General features: G+C 40.8%; 1 protein-coding gene across 2 annotated transcripts in view; it reads left to right on the top strand.

The window, feature by feature from the left end:
• The window catches only part of LOC126484601 (spliceosome-associated protein CWC27 homolog), a 124,452-nt gene that overhangs the window by 48,895 nt on the left and 62,120 nt on the right, over positions 1–13,437 (top strand). For both annotated transcript variants that reach the window (XM_050108168.1, XM_050108167.1), the window contains exon 4: positions 11,076–11,215. In XM_050108168.1, the coding sequence (XP_049964125.1) occupies positions 11,076–11,215 (140 nt within the window). The remainder of the gene's footprint in view (positions 1–11,075; positions 11,216–13,437) is intronic.

The raw sequence follows: 13,437 nt of genomic DNA, 5'->3' as shown, positions 1-13,437 counted from the left end.
TGGAGTTTGTTTAGCATCTCCGTAACACTCTCTCACCAGATAAACAATCCCGTGATGAAATGCGCAGCTCTTCATTGGATCTTCTCTATCAACTCTATCAGTCCTACCTGATAGGGATCTCATAAGGATACATATTTGGTCCAGCTTTTTCGTCCCACCAGAAAAACAGATTCTGTCAAACTCTACAAAATACTCGTTGACTACAACTGTAATTTCCTCATTTGATGAAAACTTCTTCCCGGTAAGCAAAATTTCAAGTTAGTGTACAGGAAAAAGTCACTTGTAGCTAATTCCTTTAAATTTGGTGGACGAGGAAAGCTCAGTTCATGCGCTTTGCCATTGTTGTCACTGATGTGTGACTTGGTGCATTATCCTGATGGAAGAATGTGGCAACCTTGGTCTTTTTTTCAGTAAAAACAAGTTTCAAACAATCCAACAGTGATGCTTTAGCCTTTTTACAAGTAATCTATGAGAATCATTCTTTGGGAATTCCAAAAAAAAAAAACAGTGGCCATCAACTTACCAGCTGACAAAATGGTCTTTGCCTTCTTCAGTGCACTTTCACCAGTCTTTGGCCATTGTTTTGACTGCCATTTCGACTCTAGTGTGTAATGTTGGATCCAGGTTTTGTCAACAGCCACAAATTGGTGCAAACATTATTGCAGATTGCAGTTAAACAGCACCAGGCATTGTGTTGAAATGTTGTGCTAAATGTGCTTTGGTCGACTGTGAGAAATCATGGCACCCACCTCACACACTGCAATTGACCATGCAGAATATTATGCACTCATTCATCTGAGATGCCTACAGTCTCAGCAATCTCATGAATTTTTATTTGGAGGTCTCACATTACTACTTCATTGATTTTTTGGGTGGTTTCCTTTGTGGTGATCTCTGTTGGATGGCTCAAGTGCACTTCTTCTTTGGTGCTTATCCACCCAAGTTTAAGTTCATTAATCCAGAAGTAATAGGTCATCAGTGATGGTGTAGAGTCTACATGAACTTCATCCATTTTTGTTTTGATTTGTCTTCAAATAAAAATGTTTAATAATAGCACAAAACTCACTTTTCTTCTTTTTCAATTGCAGTTGGCACACTAACCAATTCAGATGGCTGTCAGCAATGTAGCGGGCACTGTACATTGTTGAAATTATTTATGCGATCCTTGGATTAATCAAGCTTACCAGCAACAAAGGTGCAAAAAAGTTCTGTTCTTTCATAAAAATTTACCAGACTTATCAAATTACTTTCATATGTGTGGTATCTGATCTGTCAGACATGTCCAACAGAACAGACACCACACTCCAAACTCAGTTGAAATTAAATGGTTCTTCGTGCAGAAAGTGTAAAAAACGTGTAGTCAAAGGAATTCGATGCATTAAGTGCAAATTTTGGTTACATGAGAAGTGCGCAAATGTGTGTTTGAAATTTATAAATGACGATATTCAGTGGACCTGCCTCGACTGTACTAGTGACAAAAATGCACGACTAACATCCGCACTAAGTTCTAAGGATGAAATTATTCGTCTTCTTCAAAGTGACATTGATGCTCTGAAAGCAGAACTGACATTACTAAAGCAAGAAAATATTGCATTGAAACGTGAAAAGTGTTGTGCATGTGAAAAAACTTCAATATTAGATGGGCCCACTTTGGCAAATACGTGGAGTGATACAACTGACAAACAACGAAAAAATTCAGCTGCCATTATGAAAGAAAAAGAAACTGAAAATACTGATGAACAGAAAGAACCATTGTAATAAGACAGAAAGTGAATTCTTTATTATAGGTGATTCATTGTTGGAAAACATAGTCGTACCAAACTCCAAAATCGACGTTAAACCTGGAATCAGGATGCATCAGTTGCATACACACCTAAACAACGTCTTAAACTCAAGAGAGAACGCAGCAGATATGCATATCAGAAAGCCAAAAGGTGTTTTTATCCATGTGGGAACAAATTCGCTTCAAAACAACGGTGAGGAAGAAATTGTAAACAACACAAGAAACCTCATCCGACTGGCCAGAAGACTCTACCCGGATTCCAGAATAATAATAAGTGGCATTGTGTACAGAAGATCGGTGAGTGACAGCTATGTGCAGAGAATAAACAGCAATATTAAAGAACAGTGCAATAAACTAGGAGTTGTTTTCATTGATCCCAACAAATTTCTAAGTGCAGTGTGTCTATATCTAAATAGGTTGGGCTAAAAAATATTCAGTAAGATGTTCATAGATACTTGCCAGATCATAAAAAATAAGGGAAACTTATAAGTAGTGATGGGGAAAAAAAACTGGTGTAGCATTAAGAAAGACAAAACCAAACCATTATCTGGCAGGAAATGTGCTAAAGCATGTAAGTGATAGTCAAAGTAGGTATGTTATCCACTGGAATATAAATGCCTTAAACACTGATGCTTCTAAAAATAAAAGCTCCAAAATAGATTAATTGGAAATCATTCTGTCAGAATGTGCAAATATTAAAGTTGTTTGTTTAAATGAGCACTGGTTTACTGAAGACACAATTAAAATTCTAAACAAAATAGGGAACTTCAGATGAGCAAGTAGCTTTTGCAGAAGAAACAAGTCATGTGGAGGCTCATGTATACTTCTACATAGTTATATAAATAATGAGACCAGAAACTGTTTTAATTATTTAAATGAAGAATGTGTGTTCGAGAGCTGTTGTGTAGAAATGGAGGACTCACTAGCAAATGTTATAATAATCTCAATATACAGGATTCCAGGGACGTCAACAACAGAACTATTCTTATCTAAGCTTCAAATTATGCTAGAAGGCCTTTGCAGAAAGAAAAAAGTTGTAATAGCTGCTGTTTTTAATATTGATATCACATGTGATAGTACCCACACTTCAAGTTTCACTGACTTAATAAAGAAATATGGTTTCAAATTGAATTTCTTTGAATCTACCAGAGACATTGGGCAATCAGCAACATGCGTTAACAATGTTCTAACTAATTATGTATATGAAGATGTGTATAAATTTTGTATAGATCTAGGTATTTCAGATCATTGTGCATTGTTCATTGAGCTGCCACAGACAGACAGGAACATTTCACGTATGAGAACCCATATGAGCAGGAACTTTAACAAAGAAAACTTGCTAACATTTAGTGAGAAGCTAAGAGATAAAACATGACCTTTTGATTATTGTAACTCAAGTGACGAAAACTTTGAGAAATTCCAAGATAGTTTTCTTGGAGACTTTAATGAAACGTTTCCACCTGCAGTAAAGTAATAAATACAGTAAAGTGGATTACCCAGGGCATAAAAATTTCCAGTGTAAGGAAAAGGCAACTGCACTGAGAACTAAAATATAATAAAGATATTGATTTCATTAAATATGTTAGACTCTATCAAACCATATTTAAAAGAGTTGTCAAGGCAGCAGAACAACTGGCAAATAACAGGCTAATTTTAAATCATAAAAATTAGACAAAGGCTGTGTGGTCAGTCATTAAATCTGAGTTAGGTGTTAAAGCCTGTAACCAAGACATTCCAAAAGTTGACATTGAAGGAAATACTATTGTAAATCCAACTCAAATACCAGAGCACTTTAATGAATTCTTTATAAATGTAGCAAAGTCTGATGTAGATGTAACAGATTATCACAACAAAGTAAATCCCTTTGGTCTAGGTGAAAACTCTGAAAACTTTACAAAATTCTCAAAAGTTTCTGTGGAGGATGTAGAAAATGCTATTCTAACATTAAGAAACAAAAAACCTGCAGGTTTGGCTGGAATACCCACCAAAGTTATTAAAGTGGTAGACAATAGCGTTGCAAACCCACTAGCTCAGATAATAAATCAATGTTTTGAAGAGGGCTGTTTCCCAGAGGTACTGAAATATGCTGAAGTCAAACCACTCTTCAAGAAGGGATCAAGAGAGATCATGGGAAATTATCGTCCTATCTCGATTCTCCCAGTCCTATCTAAAATATTTGAAAAACTTGCTGTTGCACAAGTTCAAAACTTCATTGTAAAATATTCTGTTATTCTGAACAATCAATTTGGTTTTCAGCAGGGTAAAAACACCATAGATGCAGTAAACAGTTTCATTGAGAAAATAAGTACATCATTAGACAAGAGAAATAAGGTGGCAGGAATTTTCTGCGACCTCACAAAGGCGTTTGACTCTGTAAACCATGCATTGCTTGTTTACAAACTTGAAAAATATGGCATTAACGGCAGTGCCCTACAATGGCTTAAATCCTACTTATCCAACAGAAAGCAAAGAGTTAGCATTTCTTCAAATGGCACATATTATTTTTCTGACTGGAAAAAAAATATCTCAGGGTGTTCCACAAGGCTCCATATTAGGCCCAGTCCTATTTTTCTTTTATGTTAATGACTTACCATAAAATATCAGCTCCCCATCAGTTCTGTTCGCAGATGATACTTGTGTCTTAGTTGAACATCAGGACTCGGAAAAAATTCCCAAATCTGTGATCAGTACCCTCAGTACCTTAGAAACTTGGTTTCAGTTAAATGTGTTGAATCTAAACATATCTAAGACTCACATGATGCAGTTCAGAAACAAACAGTCAAAATGTGAGCAGATTAAGATTGTACACAACAACCAAGGTACAGAAGAAGTTGACTCAGTCGAATTCCTAGGTTTAAATGTAGATAAAAATTTGAGCTAGCAGGCACACATTGAATACCTGGCCAACAAATTGAGCAGCTTTGCATTTTCAATGCAAATATTGTCAACTGTAACTGACATGGACACACGAAAAGTAGCATATAAAAGGTACTTCGAATCCATGATTAGGTATGGTATTGTTGTTTGGGGTAACTCGACAGACATAGTACGGATACTAAAAATACAGAAAAAAATCATACGAAATATGTGCAGTGCAAATCACAAAGAACCATGTCGACCATTATTTAGAAAACTTAAAATGTTAACTCTGCCATCCTTATACATATATGAGATTATTATATTTTTGTACACCAGACATGTTTTGTTGAGGGAAACCATTTTGTCCATTCACATGATACCAGAAATAAAGAAAATTTTATGCTCCCCACCCACTGCCTCAGACTGTATGCCCAGGGGCCTCAGTACATGGGAATGAAAATTTGTAATAAATAAAAATGGAACAAGTTGATGCAGATGAATTTGACATGTCTCCTGTATGCAAACCAAATGGATTGCAAATGTACGTCATGAGATAAATAAAACATAATTCAACAATTCAATATAAGTAATCTTGACTGCTATGATATCCTCAGTGCAGATGCACAACAGGGTCCAGACCTCCTGTGAGAATACAGGAAACGCTGCGAGCAAATGAGGTAAATGGAGAGCGACACTATTTAGTAATGTGTGATAAGCTGAAAATGAAAATTTGAGTCAGACAGAAAGTGTGCTTGGATAGCCAAAGCAGTTAAGGCGGCTGCTCGTATTAAGTTGGAAATCTGGGGTCAAGTCCTGATCTGGCACAAATTTTCGACTTCCACTATTGACTTACTCCAGTGCCCAGTTGCAGCTGACCTCGGTACCCCCCTTGAAATAGCTAATCTTTGTATTAAGACCTTTAGTCACTGAAGGTGCTCACTTGGTCTTCTTCTATAAATTCTTTCTCAAAAATCAGTAACATGGTTCCAGTTTAAAAGTATCTCAATAAGTAAGTCTCACTCATAGTACATAATTAAGATGCTGCACAGGGTATTTTTTATTTATTTATTTATTTATTTATTGTTCCATGGGACCAAATTAAGGAGAAGTCTCCATGGTCATGGAACGAGTCAATACATGAAATTATAACACGATATTAGAAACAGATAAAATGAAATATAAAAAAACATATTCATTTGACAAGTCGTAAGTTTAAATGAAGAAAATCAACAATGTAACACTGGAATTTGCTTAATTTTTTAGCTCTTTCAGGAGCTCCTCGATGGAATAGAAGGAGTGAGCCATGAGGAAACTCTTCAGTTTAGACTTAAAAGACTTTGGGCTACTGCTAAGATTTTTGATTTCTTGTGGTAGCTTATTGAAAATGGATGCAGCAGAATACTGCACTCCTTTCTGCACAAGAGTCAAGGAAGTGCATCCTACATGCAGACTTGATTTCTGTCTAGTATTAACTGAGTGAAAGCTGCTAACTCTTGGGAATAGGCTAATATTGCTAACAACAAATGACATTAAAGAAAATATATACTGTGAGGGCAATGTCAGAATTCCCAGATTTTTGAATAGGGCTTGACAAGAGGTTCTCGAACTTACACCACATATAGCTCGATCAGCCTGTTTTTGAGCCAAAAACACCCTTTTTGAATCAGAAGAATTACCCCAAAAAATAATACCATATGACATAAGCGTATGAAAATATGCGAAGTAGACTACTTTTCGTGTTGAAGTATCACTTATTTCAGATACTGTTCTAATGGTAAATAAAGCAGCATTTAGCTTCTGAACAAGATCCTGGACATGGGCTTTCCACAACAGCTTACTATCTATCCGAACGCCTAGGAACTTGAACTGTTCTGTCTCGCTTATAATATGCCTATTCTGTCTGTTCAAAATATCGGTTCTTGTTGAATTGTGGGTTAGAAACTGTAAAAACTGAGTCTTACTGTGATTTAGCATCAAATTATTTTCCACAAGCCACGAACTTATTTCATGAACTACATTATTTGTTACTGTTTCAATATTCCACACAAGATCCTTCACTATCAAGCTGGTGTCATCAGCAAACAGAAATATTTTTGAATCACCTGTAATACTAGGAGGCATATCATTTATATAAATAAGAAACAGCAGTGGCCCCAGCACCGACCCTTGGGGAACACCCCATTTAACAGTGCCCCATTGGGACTGAACATCACTACCACTCTCAATATTGCGGAGAATTACCCTCTGCTTTCTGTTCTTAAAGTAAGAGGCGAACCAATTGTAAGCTACTCCCCTTACTCCATAATGGTCCAACTTCTGCAGTAATATTTTGTTGTCAACACAGTCAAAAGCCTTCGTTAAATCAAAGAAAACACCTAGCGTTCGCAACCTTTTATTTAATCCATCCAAAACCTCACAAAGAAAAGAGAATATAGCATTTTCAGTTGTTAAACCATTTCTAAAACCAAACTGAACATTTGACAGCAAATTATGTGAATTTAAATGCTCTAGTAACCTTGTATATACAATCTTCTCGATAACTTTAGCAAACACTGATGGCATAGAAATAGGTCTAAAATTGTCAACATTATCAATGTCTCCCTTTTTATAAAGTGGTTTCACTACCGAGTCCTTTAATCGGTCAGGAAACCGACCACTCCTAAAGGAAAAGTTACAGATATGGCTGAGAACTGGGCTAACATACATAGAACAATACTTCAGTATTCTGCCAGATACCCCGTCATATCCATGAGAGTACTTGGTCTTTAGTGATTTAATTATTAACTCAATCTCCCTCTTGGCAGTATCATGGAGGAGCATTTCAGGTAACAGTCTCGGAACACTTTTTTCTAAGAGCACTGTATGATTCCCTGTTGGGACTAGGTTTCTATTTAGTTCACCTGTTATATTCAGAAAGTGATTATTAAATACTGTACATATATGTGACTTATCAGTAACACGGACATTCCCACTACGCACTGATTCTATATCCTCGACCTGTCTCTGCAGACCAGCCACTTCCTTTACGACTGACCATGTGGTTTTAATTTTATCCTGAGACTTAGCTATTCTATCTGCATACCACATACTTTTTGCCTTCCTAATAACATTTTTAAGCACCCTACAATACTGTTTGTAATGGGCTGCTGCATTTAGATTTTGACTGTTTCTAACATTTTGATATAATTGCCACTTTGTTCTACAAGATATTCTTATCCCTCTAGCCAGCCACCCATGCTGCCTGTTTGTGCTAGTACCCTGTTTTAAACGTTCTAACGGAAAGCAACTTTCAAAGAGCATGAGAAAAGTCTTGAGAAAAGCATTATACACTCCTGGAAATGGAAAAAAGAACACATTGACACCGGTGTGTCAGACCCACCATACTTGCTCCGGACACTGCGAGAGGGCTGTACAAGCAATGATCACACGCACGGCACAGCGGACACACCAGGAACCGCGGTGTTGGCCGTCGAATGGCGCTAGGTGCGCAGCATTTGTGCACCGCCCCCGTCAGTGTCAGCCAGTTTGCCGTGGCATACGGAGCTCCATCGCAGTCTTTAACACTGGTAGCATGCCGCGACAGCGTGGACGTGAACCGTATGTGCAGTTGACGGACTTTGAGCGAGGGCATATAGTGGGCATGCGGGAGGCCGGGTGGACGTACCGCTGAATTGCTCAAGACGTGGGGCGTGAGGTCTCCACAGTACATCGATGTTGTCGCCAGTGGTCGGCGGAAGGTGCACGTGCCCGTCGACCTGGGACCGGACCGCAGCGACGCACGGATGCACGCCAAGACCGTAGGATCCTACGCAGTGCCGTAGGGGACCGCACCGCCACTTCCCAGCAAATTAGGGACACTGTTGCTCCTGGGGTATCGGCGAGGACCATTCGCAACCGTCTCCATGAAGCTGGGCTACGGTCCCGCACACCGTTAGGCCGTCTTCCGTTCACGCCCCAACATCGTGCAGCCCGCCTCCAGTGGTGTCGCGACAGGCGTGAATGGAGGGACGAATGGAGACGTGTCGTCTTCTGCGATGAGAGTCGCTTCTGCCTTGGTGCCAATGATGGTCGTATGCGTGTTTGGCGCCGTGCAGGTGAGCGCCAAAATCAGGACTGCATACGACCGAGGCACACAGGGCCAACACCCGGCATCATGGTGTGGGGAGCGATCTCCTACACTGGCCGTACACCACTGGTGATCGTCGAGGGGACACTGAATAGTGCACGGTACATCCAAACCGTCATCGAACCCATCGTTCTACCATTCCTAGACCGGCAAGGGAACTTGCTGTTCCAACAGGACAATGCACGTCCGCATGTATCCCGTGCCACCCAACGTGCTCTAGAAGGTGTAAGTCAACTACCCTGGCCAGCAAGATCTCCGGATCTGTCCCCCATTGAGCATGTTTGGGACTGGATGAAGGGTCGTCTCACGTGGTCTGCACGTCCAGCACGAACGCTGGTCCAACTGAGGCGCCAGGTGGAAATGGCATGGCAAGCCGTTCCACAGGACTACATCCAGCATCTCTACGATCGTCTCCATGGGAGAATAGCAGCCTGCATTGCTGCGAAAGGTGGATATACACAGTACTAGTGCCGACATTGTGCATGCTCTGTTGCCTGTGTCTATGCGCCTGTGGTTCTGTCAGTGTGATCATGTGATGTATCTGACCCCAGGAATGTGTCAATAAAGTTTCCCCTTCCTGGGACAATGAATTCACGGTGTTCTTATTTCAATTTCCAGGAGTGTATTTATCGTCTACTGTATCAGCGCTATAAACATCTTGCCACTCTTGTTCCTTTACAAAGGTCTCTACAGCAACTGGATCAGCTTTCCTGAACAGCTGATGACTATATTTAACACGTGTTGCAGCACAAAAATCTTTTAAAGTTAAAATTTGTGCATCATGATCTGAAAGGCCATTCACCTTTTTGCTAACACATTACTTCTAGTAATGAGGAATGAACAAAAATGTTGTCTATGGTTGTTCTACTGTTCCCTTGCACTCTCGTTGGAAAGAATACGGTTTGCATAAGATTATATGAATTAAAGAGGTCTACCAGCATCCTCTTCCTTGCACAATCACTTATACAATTAATATTGAAGTCACCACATATAACTAACTTTTTGTATTTCCTATAAAGTGAACCAAGAACCTCCTCTAGCTTTAGCAAAAATTTGTGAAATCGGAGTCTGGGGATCTATAAATAACAACAGTTAGAAGTTTTGCTCCGTTAAATTTAACCACACCTGCACAACATTCAAACACCTTTTCAGTGCAGTACTTTGAAACGTCAATTGACTCAAATGGGATGCCGTTTTTCACATACATGGCTACTCCCCCACACCGCAAAGTGCTCCTCGAAAAGCTGCCAGCCAACCTGTATCCTGGTAAAGGAAGCTTCTGAATTATCTCCTTATTTAAGAAGTGTTCAGATATACCAATAATTTCAGAGTCAACATCTATAAGCAGTTCACTAACTTTATCTCTAATACCTTGTATATTTTGATGAAATATACTAATTCCCTCATTACTCGGATACCTAAACTTTGTCAAAAGTGATTCCCTTGTTAGAGAGACTTCCCTTAAGCAGGAATACCTATCAGCTGACTTCAATCTAAAAAAAGGTGCAGCTCTAACACCCACTACTGCAGGAATTTTCCCATGAGTGATCCCACCAACCCCACCTATGCTGTCACCTATAAGCTTTGCCAACCTCCCCTTCCCATACCTGTTGAGGTGCAGGCCATGTCTAGTGAAACCCGTCCTGCTGATAGACTCCACCGACACCACTGAAATGTGGCCCATGCTTTCTGTCATCAGCGCACCCCCAAGTCTCCTGTTATTACGCCTGACGGCTGTATTATGTCCACATTTTGAAAATAGGTCATGGGTATGTTACAGATGAGGCTGTACAATGAAAAAAGTTGTGGAAGTTGTTTGTAGGAAAAGGATTTATATATTTCCCTGCCTCGTGTTTGGCTGTATGTGTGAGTTTACAGAATGACAGAAATGACACGTGTGTTGATATAGTATGCAGGTGAAATGTGAGAGACTGTCATTAATTACTTTTATCACACTTTCAAACAAAGCAAAATCCAGAATTGGAATAATGACATATTATGATAGAATAGATTGCTGCTCACCATATAGAGGAGACATTGAATTGCAGACAGTAACAGCAAAAAGACTGCTATACATTTGAGCTTTCGACCAAAATGACTTCTTTTAAGGCTTTCGGCCAAAAACTCAAAATTATAGCAGTCTTTTTATTCTGCATGCCTGCGACTCAATGTTTCATTTTATCACCTTCCACACTTTTCCCCAATCTACATAACTCACATTGTCTTTATCTGTGGATACTATAGCTCTATGCCTACAGTGAAAATATCATTTTTGTGAAAGTACAGTGCCTTTATTTGCTTCTATAGGATGAACGGCCATTGTATCCTCAGAAAATATTCAAAGCAGAAGTACTGAACAATCCTTTTCCTGATATTGTTCCAAGGAGAGATCCAGCCAAGGAACAAGTGACTGAAGTAAAGAAGAAAGAGAAAAGTGCAGGTGTCAAGTAAGTTTATATACTTCTCCCAGTATTTAGCTTCCCTATGGCTCTGAACGTATGTGCGTCTACATAACTGTTTCATAAATAGATAAAAAATTGAAGAGGCAATACTTGTTACATCTGTGGCTTTTGAAAAGGCAAATATACCCATGCGTCATATGCTGCCCCCACCCCCCTCTCCAGGAAACTGCCACTCTAGGCTGAAGTTTCTGGCTTGTGAACTGGTAATTGCCAGAAGTCCTCTGTAACTAAATGTGCTGGGGATGCTTCAGTGATTGCAGCGTGGCCCATAAGTGGACCAGTGTATACAACAGGAAATGAGGATCTTACGTTAACAACCCAGGCTGTGAAGGTAGTACTAATCTCTGTGAGATGTACTGTAGCCTCAATGTTGATGGGGGTGGATGGCTGTTGAAACAAAAAGACCAGTACGTTGCAACCTCTGGAGCACATACCATACTTCAGTTGTATGAGGCTTGTCCAGATAATGTGGAAATCTATCTGAATTTACTTTCATTTATAAAGCTGTTCATGTGAACAGTGTATTTTTCAACTTATCATTCAGAAACACTGCCAGGGGGGTGGGTTTGCTCTCTATGAGCAATAATAATCACTATACAGTAAAAGCCCTTGAACTCTCAGCAAAGAGCATCTACGCAACAAAAGGATACCATTGTGCAACAAGATAAGGAATGTGTTACAAGAGTAGTTTGAAAAGTTTATTGAGTTACCACCAGATGCCAGCTCTAATGCAATAAGGCCCACATGTAATAATAGATCAGTTCTTTGAGTAGAGATATGTGGTGTGGATGTCTCTTTGTTGTTGTTCCCTTGTAGTGATTTGTGAAGATGGAAAAAACTGAGAATCGAATAGTGATTAAGTACTTCATAAAAAAAGGTATGAAAGCAGGGGAAATTCAGGCTGATTTTCAGAACAAACTTGGAGGCTCGATCCTTCATATTCAGATGCCTTCATATTCAGATGTTGCTAAGTGGACAAATGAGTTTTAATTTGGTGTGGACAGCTTAAATGATGATCTGCCTAGTGTTCGGTCCAAATGTTCCCCTACCCCAGAAATTGCTGCTAAAGAGCATAAAATGGTCATGGAGGATCACCACCTGAAAATATGACAAATTGCTGAAGCTGTAGGGATGTCATCTGAATGAGCATATTGCAGTAGCCACCGGAAAGATCGCGGGAGGCGCACTTCGGCACGGCGCGTCACGGACGGTAGTTGCCGCAAGTAGAGTCCCGTCCACCAGAGGGCACGCGAGTATTCAGACACGACCTCTGCCGGCGTAACAACAACAACAACTCAGGCAGCACGAGCCGTGCCCAGTCAGTTAACATCGGGCATGCCTAGGACACAGTCCCGGTCTACGCTAAGTGAAGTGCGACGTAAACGTGAACAGTGTTACTACACAATTGGCGATGAGTAGGGTCGTTCTTTCGCGTGTTGCGTCGTTGTTCCGGTTTTGCAGCTTCTCCACGGCATGGAGGATTTAGTGTGGGTTTTGGTTGAGCAGCAGACGGAGCTCATGGCCACCATGAAACAAGTGCTTCCGGCCTTGCTTTCCACGCCGTCTGCTCCAGCGCCGTTCCCTCCTCCCTTTCCCCCATATGACGAGACGGTGGAGGCTTGGGACGCATATGAACATCGCCTTCGGCAGCATTTCCAGGCGTTTCATGTTGCCGATGCGGAGGTATGTCGTGCTCTCTTCTTGTCTTGGATATCTCTCTCGCTGTATCAAGTTTTGCAGCAGCTAGCGCCGTTGCAGGAACCCTCTTCCTTGTCTTTTAACGCATTGTGTTCATTGCTGTCTTCATATTATCGCCACCGCACGCATGTTGTGGCGGCTAGGGTCGAGTTCTATCAATGCAAGAAACAGCCCCATCAGTCTTACAGGACGTGGGCCGCTACCCTGCACGGTCTTAGTCGCAAGTGTCATTTTGTCACAGAGCATTCGCGAGAGTCATATGCCCACGTTATGGCACGCGACGTCATTGTTCCTTCGGCCCCTGATTGGGTGGTTCGGCAATGGGCCCTGCAGTTAGAAGACCCTTCCCTTGAGGAAGTCCTGTCCATTGCTCAATCGTATGAAGTCTCTTACGCCGCAAGTCAACAGCTGGAAGCGTGGTGCGACGTCGCGGCGGTTCAGGGCGGCGCGTCCGCGTCCACTGTGTCCGGGGTGGACGACGTGCGAGTGGTACAATCCGGCTGTTACGG

Source organism: Schistocerca serialis, chromosome 6, assembly GCF_023864345.2.
Source record: "Schistocerca serialis cubense isolate TAMUIC-IGC-003099 chromosome 6, iqSchSeri2.2, whole genome shotgun sequence".
Classification (NCBI taxonomy): Eukaryota; Metazoa; Arthropoda; class Insecta; order Orthoptera; family Acrididae; genus Schistocerca; species Schistocerca serialis.
This window is presented reverse-complemented; position numbering and strand designations above follow the sequence as displayed.